General features: G+C 46.2%; 1 protein-coding gene across 1 annotated transcript; it reads right to left on the reverse strand.

The window, feature by feature from the left end:
- Nucleotides 1-6410: 6410 nt before the first annotated feature.
- On the reverse strand, nt 6411-11797 carry SHISA2 (shisa family member 2). The gene is made up of 2 exons (XM_036252350.1): nt 10835-11797; nt 6411-7296 (listed from the first exon to the last, which is right to left on the reverse strand). Exons 1-2 carry the CDS (start codon nt 11163-11165, stop codon nt 6743-6745), a joined length of 885 nt encoding a protein of 294 aa, XP_036108243.1. The 5' UTR covers nt 11166-11797; the 3' UTR covers nt 6411-6742.
- Between the last annotated feature and the right edge of the window lie 3638 nt (nt 11798-15435).

Raw genomic sequence — 15435 nt, forward strand, 5'->3', positions numbered from 1 at the left:
GAAAAAGAACACTTATCTTTGAAGGGAGCTATCAACAGGGTTCTTTCTCTTCATCTGGGTGATGGTTTATCTAGCTGTTCATTTAAGATTTGTGTGCTCTACTGTGTGTAGGTTATAAATTAGTAGAAAATTAAAATAAAGTAGCTCAGTCTGTGCTCCTTACTGAACCTTGAGTGGTTCAGAGAGGTGCCAAGTGGCAGACTAGGAAGGCTCAGTAGGAATAGCCAAACTAGTAGAGCTACAGGGAAGAGAGAAGTCCTGTGACTTTACCAAGCAACAGTACAGAGAAACAAGACAGGTTACTTAGGGCATTACAAAGAGTGATATTGACTTCAGTGTCAGAGAAAGCCAGTTCTGTACATGTCTCTTAGCCAAAACTAAAACATAAGAAATTTATGCCAACCCAAGTACAACTGATTAGGTATTGAAATGAAAATAAGAAAACTCTCCTAAGCTAGTTCTGATATAAGGAGCTATATATGTTTAACATCTTTTGTGAATTTAAATTATGTATTTATCTATATTGGGTGGGCTAAAAATATCTAAAAAGTTAACTCATATGTATATTATAAAAACCTACTGGGCCTGGCCAGTGTGGCTCAGTGGATTGAGCATCGTCCCATGGACTGAGAGGTCCTGGATCAATTCCCGGTCAGGGCACATACTCGGGTTTTGGGCTCGATTCCCAGTAGGGGGCGTGCAGGAGGCAACTCATTGGTTTCATTCTCACATCGATGTTTATATCTCTTTCTCCCTCTCCCTGTCAAAAAAATTTTTTAAACCATATATTTTTTTAAAAACCTGTTGGATGCCACCAACACTGTGCGATGTCACAGCCTTTGTCCCCACACCAACCCCTTTAACAGACAGCACACTGAAGGCTAAGTGGTCGTACTGGGTTCTAACCTGAGTCCAGCCGCTCCAGAGAAAGCCCCAGAGAACCAATCACAGCTGAGACCCAGGAGAGCTGAGCCTGCAAACCCCAGTTTTTTAAAAAACCAGTCAAGCACTGAGAACAGTCTTGGATGAGATAGCCTCATGTAATAAGTTATTTCTGTTTCAAATTTTCCTATGATCATTCTGTACACATATGTATACACATGTGGTAATTTTATAATCATGTTGCAGATGGCAATCAGTCTTCTACAACTGTTATGTCTACCGAGTAAATCATGTCCTGTGTAACCTATGATTTTTCTAAATGGAAAGGTCTACACTTCAAGATGGTTGAAATTAAGATACAAGTTTTATGGATAAAATCCATCTTAAGGTTGCCATCATAAACACTTTACCCCTTCTCTCATCTCTCATTTAAAAGTTGGTCTAGAAGCATTAATTTTAAATTTCTTGTTCTTGACTTGAGCCAAGGCCCTTCAGTGTTGCGGATGTTGAAGGCGTTCTGAAAACCTAAGCGTGGCGAGCGAACGCCCCTCTCGGCCAGATCTCTGCACAGAGCGTTGTGCTTAAACCCAAAGCCATTCTGCGTGGCGCTGCGGGGTGTAATCCATTTCCAAAAACACCCGGCAGGAGCAACTGTCCAGGGTTCTATTTTCCCACGTCACTGATAAACCGGTCTGCCGGGAAGAACAGCGAGTCAAGACAAGCAAATGCAGCTCAACGCACTAAAACGTTTTGACCTAGCATATTGCTGCATTTTCAGAGGAAAAATTTTAATAATTTCTAACTTTTCTCATCTTCCATTTACTCAGCCCCTTAAAGGTACTTGGATCACAATTCATGTTTTAAATTTTTTAAAATTGTAGAAGACAAAGAAAGTTTCTATATGTGTTTTGGAATGAATGGGCTGAGTGGAAACGACTGATCTCTGGCTCTGAAGATAAGAGACAGTGCAGGATGGAAATGACCCGAGATTACCACCTCGGCATCGCGAGAAAAGGAGGGCGGAGGTTGAGTGGAGAGGAAAGGTGTTCTCATTCACATGCATGGTTTATTCCTCTTTGCAATACTTAGGCTGGTCCTTTTAAAAATGAATTGGCCTCTGGCCCTGGCTGGTTTTCTCAGTGGTTAGAGCATCAGCCTGTGGACCAAAAAGTCTCGGGTTCGATTCTGGTCAAGGCCACATACCCAGTTGCAGGCAACCAGTCGATGTGTCTCTCACACCAATGCTTCTCTCTCTCTCTCCCTCCCTCCCACTCTATCTGAAGATAAAGGGAAAAAAAAAAATACTCGGGTGAGGATTTAAAAAAAATGAACTGGGCTCTGGATGTGGAGCACAAAAGGCGAGCCTTCCCCGGTGGCCAGGTCCGTACTCACCTCGGGGCTCCCTGGGACTTCACTGAGGTTTTAGTCGCTGCCACCACCCACTCCGGGTTGAGATTCCTCCACTCAAGATTGCACAGCTTCCTCGGACACTTTGGTATTTCTCCTGCTCAAGAGGCAAGGGAAATAAGCAAAACTGGGGAAGTACTCACATTTTTTAAAAGTCCCAGAAAGTTCCCTCAGCCATTAAGGCTGATGTAGTATTTACGTAGCAAGTTCAGTCTGTGGCTGGTGCCCGAGCTGCTAGCTGTCCATCCTAATGACTGACAGGGATGGTCTGATCTGTCTGCCCCTCCCAGATGCTGACCTCATGCACATCCCACGAGTAGAGGTCTGCACTAGACAGGGTAGTAAAATACACATTGCAATTCTTTTTTCTTTGTTGATTTTAGAGAGAGAGGAAGGGAGAGGGAGAGAGAACATCAATTGGCTGCCTCCTGCATGGCCTCCACTGGGGATTTGGCCCACAACCTGGGCATGTGCCCTGACCGGGAATCGAACCAGCGACCTCTTGCTGCATGGGTCGACGCTCAACCACTGAGCCACGCTGGCTGGGCCACATTGCACAGTTTAATGTTACTGTTCTGGCTGACTGGAGGAAGACCAGGCTGTGTTAATTAGAAGTCTCCATTCTGAAGTCCATGAAAAAGAAACAAGCTTATCCTTTTTAAGCATTGAGTAAGCTTAAGCAACTAAAAACAAATGTGTTCATTAATTTAAACCACTTTAATGAATGGCTGAGGATGTGTGTGGGGGTGGGAGACAGACACTATGAGCAAAAAACAACCGTGACTTTGCAGGGGACAGGGACAAAGTTGCTGAGAGAAAAGGGACTACACGTGAGCGCTATGACCAGGTGGGGGACGAACCGAGGAGGACGTGTTAATCCAAACTCATTCTGATCCCAACTTTTAGCACCATTTACCCTCTTCCCCTGTGTCGGGTCCATTTGTGAGCGTCTGCCTGACTGTCCTTGCCAAGTCCGTTCTGACCTTCATGGTTTGCTCAGGAAATGCTTCTGAAGGAAGCTTAAATCCTAATCAGTAGTAAAACAAGAAGAAAATATCAGTCACCAAACTCATCAAATAGAACTGTGAGATTTTCTTTTTTTAATGAGCTCAAGGTAAACTTAATAGATGAAATATTTCATTCATCAAGCATCTAGGAATGTATTCAGAAGTGGAAGTTGAGTTTTGCAAAGTAAATAGGCTCAACTCCAACGCATGTGTCTTAATGGTCTTCTCGCCACTTTGGTTATTGATGCTATTGTTAAATTTTAACCTCTCCGGCTGCAGCAGAAGTGATAGGAGATGCGTGTTTCCGGGCTCTTGAACGGACATAAAGAGCCGGTTAATTTCTTCTTGCTTAAAATCAAAGCATTTTTCTCTCCTGCACACGGGGGTACGGAATTCCCCTGGAACCATCACAAACCGACACGAAAGGTTTAGGTACAGAAGAAAACGTGCAGCAGAAAACTGTTTTCCACCTGTAACTGCTCCCCCTTTTCCCCGAGACTTTAAAATATGTGCACTGAGTGTAAATTACGCCTTGCAGGTTCTGATTTCATGGCAGTAGGAAGGTGTCTTAAACCTTTCTTACTTTGGCAGCTAAATTACTCCAGTGTTTACCAAAATCAGAAAGGTCTGAGGGTGTGTCCAATGACGTTATCTATTTTGGAAAGTGAGACCCAAGTGAATTTATTCAAATGCACTTTCGCTTTTATTGTGATATCTAATTACCACATAGAAAAGGAGGAAAAGTTGGACAATCTAATATGAAGCAAGCTCTTACATAAGCACCCCATCCCTGTATTTTGAAAAACACTGTCAGAATGTCTGAGGGAGCCCTGGCCGGTTTGGCTCAGCGGTTGGAGCGTCGGCCTGCGGTACAGAGACCCGGGTCGGTTTCCACTAAGGGCACGTACCTCGGTTGCAGTTTGTCCCCGGCCCTGGTTGGTCGTGCGGGTGGCAGCCACTCGATGTGTCCCTTTCACGTCGATGTTTCTCTCTCTCTCCCTCCCACTCTACCTGAACAAAAAATGGAAAATGTCCTCAGGTGAGGATTTAAAAAAACACAATGTGTGAGGGACACTTGCATCAGGGAAGGGTGACGACCCCGGGCATTGGCAAACTATGGCCCGACGGCGACGGCAAAGCGGGCCTACCGCCTGCGTTTTACAGCCTAGAGTTTAGAATGGTTTTTACATTGTGAAATGGAAAATTAAAAATAGAATACTTTAAAAAAATAAAAAATAGGACACTTTTGACACGTGAAAATTGTATGGAATTTAAATTTCCAAGTCCATCCATAAGGTGTTGCTGGACCCTGCAATGCTCAATGGTCAGGGCTGCTGTGGCTGAGCTTAGTTGCTGGAGACTGTAAGGCCTGCAAAGCCTGAGATATTTACTCTCTGGCTCTCTACTGAAAAGCGTTTGCCAATCCCTAGCCTGGTGGTCTCTAAGGTCCCTTTCACTTCCAACCTTCTAGGAATTTTACCTCCTCAGATAAGTCAGAATTCACCATCAAAGACAATGTAGCCTGATAATGTGATCCCAAAAGAACTCTCTTTTGTGCTGTCAACATTTCCCAAGAATATGTAAAATAATAACAGATTCACAGAACATACATACAAACTTCCCAGATACTAACTACTTTTAAAGGGAGGCTCTTGGTTCTAAAAGCAACACTTATAATTTTGAGTAATTTTATTCCATTAACAGGTTTAACAGACCATCTAAAATTACCAAGTAGAATGAAAATGAAAAAACCCAACTCCCCTAGGAATTCATACCATAAAATATTTATTAATAAGTAAAATGATTTCCCCTGCCTTTGGTTATTAAAAATGTTTGATTGAGTATCTTTGTTGATACCAATTGACAACAGTGGTTTTACATTATCAGTCATGAGATAGATAACTGATAGACAGATATAGATAGAAGGTAGGTGATAGATAAGGTAGACGAGAGAGAGAGAGAGAGAGAGAGAGAGAGAGAGAGAGAGAGAGAGAGAGAGAGATAACAGATATTGACATAAATGTGTAAAAGACCAACCTTATAATGGTTTGTTCAATTACAAGTCTTGGTTTTGCTAGCAGTTAAAAATTTACTTGCACATACTTAAACTTATTTCTTATAAGTAAACAATACACAAATTCACTTGGATTTCATAATTCAGAACATTGGTAATGAATACAGTGCTCACCAAAGAATAAGAGAGAGAAAAACAAGAACTAACTTTGTGGGGGAAAGAAAGGCAATATCTCTTTGAAAGCTTTTCTCTTGATTTAATAGTCCCTACTGCCTGAAAATAAGCCATTTTGATAACGAGAGTATAAAAAGCCTTATGATTTGCAAAGTAAATTATATTTGTGGTTTAAATTTCATCCCAAGTCTTGAATTATGGCTGAAAAAGCTGTACTCAACCTTTGTAAAAACATTGCTTTGATATTTATAGGGGAAACAAGAAAACGTTTTATCAGATCTAGGCAGAAATGCTGGTCTTCATTTATAAGAACAGTAAGTACCTGCACTCGGTCCTATACAGACACGGGGATCTGAAAACCAAATAGAAAGTAATGCAAGCCATACATAACTTGGAGAAGTAGCAGGTGATAGTTTATCATTTCAATATAAAAAAAATCTAATTACTTCTCAGATGTCACTGTAAAGTTGGAAAATTGGATGATACAATCAAGGGGATGAATGGCTTTATTACTACACCACCCGCTACTTCAAGATTAAAACCCCAGAGTTCTGAAGTGTCATTAGTTAAGTAACTATACAATTTCTTTCCGTCTTTCTTTAATGTAGAAAATCACTTTGTAATAAGATCTCTACACATGGTAAAAAAGCACAAAATAGACAAAAAAGCACAAAAATAGACAATATATATATATCTTTTTACAATGAAAGTAAGAATGCCTGTGAAATTCTGAGATCAATGACTAATCTCAAGGAGTTCAAATTCGATTTCCTTTTCTAATAATAGTGTCTTAACATCTTCCCCTAAACCTTGGATGCTTATAAAATACTTACCGAGGTAAAAGGGAAGGAACAGGTATTCTGACCAGGTACAGTAAAAAAAAAAAAGCAAAAGAAATCATAACAACAACATAAAAAAAACCTTAATCTATCTGTTTACAAAATTCTTTTGACAGCCATACCTCGAGGGCACTTCGGGGCGCAAGCATTTGTCACACAAGCATCGGTAACAACACAGGCATCTCCAGGTGATGCCCTTTCCCATCAGAAATCAATCATGCACTGGGAGAAAACATATCCGGAAAAGCTAATTCAGAGACAGACGTTTTCACACAGTTTGGGGGCAAACGAAGCTCTCCGAAAGCAGTGTGCCGCCAAGGTCGCAGGCGTGCGTGGACTTCCACTTGGAGAATGCTCGCTAAGTCCACAGCTTCCCTGTTTTCCTCCGTCTCGTAATGGAACCCAGCTGGCCCCTGGGGTCACACGGTCACAGCAGGGTACATCTTCTGTTCACTGTTAGTGTGAGGGAAGGGGGCCTGGATCTGCCTGTAGCCCGTCTGCAGGCCGTCCATGAAAGGTGGCACAGGAGTCATGGGCACCGAGTCGTGCTGCACCGTGTAACCCACATACGGGGGGTGCAGGTACTGCCCTTGATGGGGCACAATCTGGGTGGCCTGCTGACAGTTCAGCACAGAGAAATTCGTGGGCATGTTGACATACACGTTGTTCATGGTCCCCTCAGGTAGGCAACAGTTGGTCTGTGACCTTGTTGGGGGCGCGCGGGCTCCGGAGTTGGCGCTGGAGCTGGAGCTGGCGGCCGTGCTGGACTGGCGGGAGGACGAGCCCCGGGAAGTGCTGGCGCTGGGGATCATGGGGATGGTCTCCATCAAGCGGCTGCCCCCCGGGGCCCGGCTCTGCTGGGGCTCCTGCTTAGGCCGGAGACATCTGCAGCAACAGGCAGCCACGAGGGACCCCAAGATGATGAAGGCAACAAACACAGACCCAACGATGAGGAATGGCACGTAGATGGGAACTGGGGGACAAAAACACAACAGTATGATTCGCTATAAACATACAGTAAGAAAATCAGTGCTTGGCAGTGGAGATCGGCAACCAGCGGCAGCGACGTGGGGGCCGAAGGTCCCGACTGCGCCCGTTTGTGGGACCACTAGCAGCCCATAATGTGCACCATCCTTTACGAGTGTTCAGGAAAGGTGGGAGGGCGGGGCAGGCATGGCGGGTCAGCCCCCAAAGCAAAACGTTCAATATTTACAGCTAGACTCACACTGACTGAGGCAAACATCCAATTGACCAAAAACGTGTTTCATGTCTTAAGACTGTTCTAAAATCCCTGCAATAACTGAGCTGTCCAAACTGAAGTCAGGTAGCTGTAGGATCTTATAGAAATCAGCTGAAAGTATGTAAAAGGCTTAGCCCCGCCCCCAGCAAGTTATTTACATTCCTTGTAAACTCCTTTTGCCATATTTTAGCAACATTTTTTTCCCAGAGAAAAATAAATAGAAAACTTAGGTCAGACTCTAGCCATGACCATTTCCAAAAGGAGTGTGTAAGGCACAGGTCCCAGATGTGTAAGAAAACCCCACACGTCTGCCTAGCTGGGGATGGGGGTCACTGGGTGGTGGAAAGGGGAAGCGACTTGTGTGCAGGGAAGTTATTCCAGGCACAGGGAACAAGGTGCCGAGGAGCACAAATGTTGGGAGCAATAAGACATTTGTTCCAGGAAGTACCCAGGCAGGCCCAGGGGGCTGAGGTGGGACAGGCACCCTGGAGCTCCGACACCGGGTCCTGTGCGAGGAACTACAGAGAAAACCTGTACAGCATACAGCCATGGGCACCATATTTAACAAGTGAGGTTTATTCTGAAAGAGAAAGCCATAAAAGCTAAAAATTAATAACGTTACTAAAACTGGTAGTGAGCTCTATTTCTCTTTTTTTTTGGCATGTGCCCCTAGCGGGAACTGAACCCAGAACTCTCTGGTCCACAGGCCAACACACCAACCGCTGAGCCAAACCAGCCAGGGCTATTTTTTTTTTTAATCCTCACCCGAGGATACTTTTCCATTTGTCTTCAGATAGAATGGGAGGGGGCGAGGAGACAGAGAGAAACATCAATTTGAGCAACACAATGACTGGTCGCCTCCCACAGGGGCCAGGGACCAAACCACAACCAAGGTATATGTCCTTGACTAGACTCGAACTCGCAACTCTTTAGTCCGCAGGCCGACACAAGCTCTATTTTTATACTATTTCACTTTAAAAACTCTGTGGGAGCCAGAGGAAAGCAGCTGGATGAGATCCACCCACTGATGGGGGCAGAGAACTGGGAGGGAGGAGCCTGCAGAAGGCCTGGGAGCCACTTCTGTGGAATTCCACCGAGGTTACCAAGAACCTCCTTTTTTTGATGTGTTCCCGCCCATGTCCTCAATTACTTGGTTGGAAAACACATGAGGGCAGGGACGAGGTCTTGCTGGCCTTGGCAAAGCAGTGCCAGCTCAGTGGTACAGGGCAGAACCTCAAGAGGGAGCCCAGTTCTCCGACACCTCTGAGGTGCCCTCTGTCCCCTGGAGTCCGTGTTTTTAGAATGTGGTAGCACATGAAGTCATGGAGAAATAATGTCTTATAAGTAAAACATACTTTATAAGCACTTGACCAAAGCAGACATTTCAAGATTTCCTTAATCATCAATGCTGACAGAGTCAATACTCTATTTATACAGAGTCCCTTCAGCAAGTAGAAACACTCGTGTCTACAGGACAGCTGACCTTCTGACAGTAGGGCTGTTCCAATGGCTCGGTCACTCCATGCTAACTATAGCATACTTGAGCAGGGACGCAGGCTTTCCCACCCGCATGCTATAAATATGTCCTCTAAATTAAGATACCAGTCAAGAAGAAAAGAAGTGATAGTTAGAAACCTGGCCGGTTTGGCTCAGTGGTTGGAGCGTTGGCCTGCGGACCAGAGAGCCCTGGGTTCGGTTCCCGTTAGGGGCACATACCAAAAAAATAAGTAAGAAAAACTCCAAACATAGTAGAAAAACTAGCTAAAAGCAGCCTAAGTCCACATAATGAATTTTGGGGAGAAATAACTATTCCCTTTCCAGAACTTTTCATTGGAAGCGTAAATAACTACACAGGAGTAAGAGACCCTGTGCTCCTCTAAGCCCTCAGCACTGCTGAATCAGGCATGCTGTCCTTCACTGCAGAAGAAAAGCCTGAGGAACAGACTTTTCAGGAAACGGGGACTTCAAAGTTGGGTGAAGAAGGCACCCACGCGCATCACAGGTGTCATGAGAAGTCTGCAGCCTACTGATCTGTCCAAAGCCAAGCTGACTTTTTAGAGACCTTTCACGAGCCCAGCTGAGCTGACACATGGAAGTGGCAGTTCCGTCTTTGGCTCATTTCTCTAGGCTTTACTCCACGGCCACACACCCCGCCAGGCTGAGCTTGGGTTTTAAGATGGCACCTTTTCTGGAATCACCCTCCGTTCTCCTCTCTTCAGATTCAGGGCTGCGGAACAACAGGGGTGGCTTGCTAATAAAACGCTTGGCTGCAAAGGGACCAGCACTGAAAAGAGCTGCCTCTTACCAGGCGGAGACAGTTCTGTAAACACAGATGCCACTAGTGCCAAGCTCAGGTAACTCAAAGCCTGGGCTCCGTGTGCTGGTTAACAGTCCTGTCCTTAATGTAACCAGCTGCAGAAAAAAGAGAAGACACCCTCTCAGGTGACATGCTTGCCATCTGACCTCTATCCCTGCACCGACCTAAATCCTCCCTCTCAAATGTATTGGTGTGGACCCTGCAGGGAGGCTGTCTGGGAAGTTTGTGAAGAGGGAGGAAATGGAACCTACCAAATGCTTTCACGGACTTGTTTATTTTTCCAACTCTAGCTCTGGCAATTTGAAAAAATTTGTAACTTAAATAATCAAAGTCACAAAGAGCAAAGTTGGGCATGGCTCTGATGTCTCACCTAGCAAGTCCGACATGGTGACAACTGTCCAGAAACCAGAGAGGCCCGGGTCTGGCAGGGGAGAGGTGCAACAGCATGTTAGAGAGGATTAGCGTCTCCCGGGTCTGGTAAGTGCATCAGCAACGGGAAGCCCTGAGGAGCTGCCTTCCTTCTGAGGAACCTTCACGAAGTGCCCCTGCCAGCCCTCGTGGTTTCTCCGGTACCCCCAAGATATTAGCCCTTAGTAGAAGTTAGACCTCTGGAGATAGAAGGCATGGGAGGGGGCCCAGAGGCCCTTCCTTGGAGGAGGATTGTGGAGCTGTCTGCGGCCCACTCTGCCTTAGATGTGTGGTTTTCTTGGGAAAATCCAAGCCAAACCACTCTTCAGCTGGCAAATGGGGAAAATGAGTCCCGGGGCGGTGAATTGGTACCCCATTTCACACACATGAATGGCTGGGCCAGAAGGCAGACACAACCTCCTGGTCCCAGACGCTTTTCTGAAATCTCAGTGCTCCTAATTCCTTTCCCCTCTCCAAGATCCTAGGTCTGTGCCGTCCAGGCGAAGCCAGCCTTCCTCCCACTCGCGCTCGGCCCTGCCCCCCTACCTGCTGAGCCATCTGAGCCGTCTTTGTCCGAACGGCTAGGCTCGCCGGCGCCCTGCTGGCGGTCGTTGTCGCAACCGCCCTGGTCAAGGCGCGCCTCGGCGCTGGAGCAGCAGTAGCGCAACGCGCAGCTGCCGCAGCAGATGGTGGCATCGCCGCTGTCGAAGCGCTCGGGACACTGGAAGCCGATGCGCCAGACGCCCTGAGCGTCCAGCCAGCCGTGGCAGTACTCGCCGCTGGCCCGCGCCCCCGCCACCAGCAGCGCAGCCAGCAGCAGCTGCAGGAGTGAAGCGGCGATCCGGGAGGAGGTGGACGGGCGGCGTCCGTCCCACATGGCACCCTGGGCGCGGGCCGCGAGTCTCCAGAGGGCGCAGTGCGGTCTCCACCAAGTCGTGGCCCAGAGACCCGGGTCCCTGTGGTGCTCAGGCCGGGACCTCTTCACTGAGTGTCCCTTCCGCGGCGCTTTCCGCGCGGGCCACTGCCCCGTGCTGCGACGTCCGGGAGCCGACAACGCCGGACTGCTGGGCCCGGAGACTCCTAAGCCATGCCCTCCCTCTGCCGGGTGGCCCGGTCCGGAAGGGGCAACCTTGGGGGAGGAATCGCACTGATGGAACTCTTCGGGTGCACACTCAGAGGGCCCCCGGAGCTGCCGTCCCTCATCCCCTGGAGGCTTCACCCGCGAGAGGACCCTCCCCCGTGCATCCCCGAGGGGATGATCCCTCCAGTCGGACTACCGCTGGGAGCGCCGCTGCGGACCCGGAGCCAGAAGGCTGCCGCAGGGCTTAAATCTCGGGGTCCCGAGCACAAGTCGCGGAGCGTCTCCCTTCCTTTATTCCCCGCTCGGGCGGCTAGAAGGGGCCAAAAAGGCGGGCAGCGCGCGCAGGACCTCGGTCAGCAAGTGCAGTGACCGCCCGCGCTTAGTCTGCTCAGCTCCGAACTCGGTCCGCATGGCTCCGGCCGCGCAGCCCCGGCAGCCCTCCGGGTGCAGCTCCAACGCTCCCCGCCGCGGGACTTGCAGGCAAACCTTCAGCTCACGCCGCCGTCCTGGGCGCGGACGAGGGGCCGGCGCGCCCCGCCGCAGTCCCGGGAGCCTGCCCGGCTGGCGGCGCCGGCGGCTGCGCGGGTCCAGGCGGGCGGCTCGCGCCGGCTCCCCTCCTCCGCCTCTCCGGTTGCAGCTCGCTCCCACGGGCGCCGGCCCGTCCGCCTCTCCCACTCTCCCTGGCCGCCACGCTCTCGGGAGGTGCGCAGCGATCGGCGCCTCCCGCGGAAGTTTCAGTTCTCCGGGCTGCAGAAGAAGCGGAGCGCAGCAGCCGCCCGCACAGTCGCCCCGCCCGGCACCCAGCCAGCTCGGACTCGGCTCGTCGCGCCGCTGCGCTGCGCTCTTATGAGGAACCCGCGGCAGCTCGAGCGCGCATGCGTGCTGCGCTGCCCCCCGCCCCCGTCCCGGGACGCTGGAGCGCTTCACCTTCGGACGCGGGTAGAAGAGAATTGTGTGGCCGCCGGCGGTGGGCTGCAGGCTAGAACAGGCGAGGGAGAAAACATAATTTAAGCAATCTAGGACTTGCTAACGCAGTAACAACAATAATGATAATTAAAGCAAACTGAACTTGCTTATTGAAGATTTCTGGCATTCAAAATTCGGTTTGATTCCCGAAACTTCCCCAAGATGGGTTATAATTACATTTTGCAGACAATGAAGTCACCACTCAGATTAACTGTCTCCCTCAGCTTCCAAGAGTTGATGTCCTGATCTTGGCTGGTCACAGGCCCCACCTAGGAAGAAAGCAGATTTGGTGACAGGGTTCGCACACCTAGGGCTTCCTCTGGTGGACTACTCCAGGCTTCGCCAAGATGGAATGAAGAGAGTTGGAGAAAGACATCACAGGTTGGCCACTGTCTGCATGATTTGTGGTCTTTTTTTCTTCTTCTATATTTGGGTGTGGTGATTTATTGTATTCAAGCAGAGAGGTGCAGTTAAAAGACAACAAAGTTCAAATCACAAGAGTCTGGATAGATAATTTACAGCTAGTGAAATTGAAACAGTAACAAAAAACATCTCCCAAAGAACAAAAGCCCTCAACCTGATGGCTTTACAGGTGAGTTTTACCAACATTCAAAGAAGAGCTAACACCTATCCTTCTCAAACTATTCCAAATAATTCAAGAGGAGGAAAGAGCCCAGACTCATCTTACAAGGCCAGCACTATCCTAATTCCAAAACCAGATAAAGAGACTACAAAGAAAGAAAATGATAGGCCGATATCCCTGATGAGCACAGATGCTAAAATCATAAACAAAATACTAGCAAACCTAATCCAGCAATATGTTAAAAAAGATCATACACCATGATCAAATGGGATTTATTCTGAGGGTGCAGGGTTGGTACAATATCCATAAAACAATAAATGTGGTACACCACATAAAGAAGTTGAAGGATAAAAACCACTTGTCATATCAATAGATGCAGAAAAGACATTTGATAAAATCCAACACCCATTTATGATAAAAATTCTCAGCAAAGTGTGAATAGAGGGAACATATTAACATTTTAAAGGCCATATATGACAAACCCACAGCCAACATCATAGTCAATGGGCAAAAACTACAAGCATTCCCCTTAAGACTGGGAATAAAACAGAGATGTCCATTTTCACCACTCTTATTCAACATAATACTGGAAATCCTAGCCACAGCAATCTGACAAGAAGAAAAAATAAAAGGCATCCAAATTAGAAAGAAAGAAGTAAAACTGTCATTATTTGCAGATGACATGATATTGTATATAGAGAACCCTAAAGATTCCACCAAAAAACTACTAAAACTGCCCTGGCTGGTTTGGCTCAGCAGTTAGAGCATCAGCCCACAGACCAAAGACTTGTGGGTTTGATTCTGGTCAAGGGCACATATCTCGATTGCAGTTCAGTCCCTGGTCCCGGTTGGGGTCGTGCAGGAGGCAACCAGTCAATGTGTTTCTCTCATGTAGATGTTTTTTTCTCTCTCTCTCTCCCTCCCACTCTATCTGAAAATAAATGGAAAAATAACCTGGGGTGAGAAGTTTTTAAAAAACTACTAAAACTGATAAATCAATTCAGTAAAGTAGCAGGACACAAAATAAACATCCAGAAATCAGTTGCATTTTCATAGAACAATAAGAAAGGGAAACTTAAAAAAAAAAAAATTCACAATTGCTTCAAAAAGAATAAAATACCTAGGAATAAATTTAACCAAGGATATAAAAGACTTGTACTCAGAAAATTAAAGTATATACCATGTTCATGGATAGAAATAATTAACATCATTAAAATGTCCATAGTAATAAAAGCAATCTACAGAGTCAATGCAGTTCCTATCAAGAACCCGATGGAGTATTTCACAGAACTAGAACAAATATTTTAGAAATTTGTATGGAATCACAAAAGACCCCAAATAGCAACAGTGATACTGAGAAAGAAGAACAAAGTTGGAGAAATCATACTACCTGATATCAAAATATACTACAAGGCCATAGTAATCAAAACAATATGGTACAGGCATAAAAAGACATATAGATCAATGGACAACAATAGAGAGCCCAGAAATAAATCCACATCTTTATAGTCAATTAATATTTCACAAAGGAGGTAAAAACATACAGTGGACTAAGGATAGTATATTCAATAAATGGTTTTGGGAAATTGGACAGATACATGCAGAAAAGTGACACTAGATCACCTTCTTACCTCATACACAAGAATAAACTCAAAATGGATTAAAGACTTAAATGTTGCGCTTGAAACCATAAAAATCCTAGAAGAAAACATAGGCAGTAAAATCTCAGACATTTCTTATAACATTATTTTTTCTGGTATATCTCCTCGGGCAAGGGAAACAGAAAAACTAAAAAAATGAGACTGAATCAAACAAAAGAGTTTTGCACAGCAAAGAAAACCATCAACAAAATGAAAAGACAAACCACTGAATGGGAGAACATATTTGCCAATGATACATCCGACAAAGGGTTAATATCCAAAATTTATAAAGAACTTAAAAAACTCAATACCAGAAAACCAAACAATTCAATTTTTAAAAATGGGTAAAAGACCTGATTAGACACTTCTCCACAGAAGACATACAGATGGCCAATAGACATATAAAAAGATGCTCAACATCACTATTCATCAGAGAGATGCAAGTTAAAACCACAATGAGATACCACCTCACACCTGTCAGAATGGCTGCCATCAATAAGTCAACAAACAGCAAGTGTTGGCGAGGATGTGGAGAAAAGGGAACCCTCCCACACTGCTGGTGGGAATGCAGACTGGTGCAGCCACTGTGGAAAGCAGTTTTAGAGTTACCTCAAAAATTAAAAGTGGAACTGCCTTATGACCCAGTGATTCCTCTTCTGGGAATTTATCTGAAGAAACCTAAAACACCAATTCAAAAGAATATATACACCCTTATGTTCATTGCAGCATTATTTATAATAGCCAAGATTTGGAAGCAGCCCAAGTGTCCATCAGTAGATGAGTGGATAAAAAAACTGTGGTACATTTACACAATAGAATACTACCATGCCATAAAAAGGAAGAACATTTTAACCTTTGTGATAGCATGGATGGACCG

The sequence above is a fragment of the Molossus molossus genome, unplaced genomic scaffold, assembly GCF_014108415.1.
Source record: "Molossus molossus isolate mMolMol1 unplaced genomic scaffold, mMolMol1.p scaffold_m16_p_10, whole genome shotgun sequence".
Classification (NCBI taxonomy): domain Eukaryota; kingdom Metazoa; phylum Chordata; class Mammalia; order Chiroptera; family Molossidae; genus Molossus; species Molossus molossus.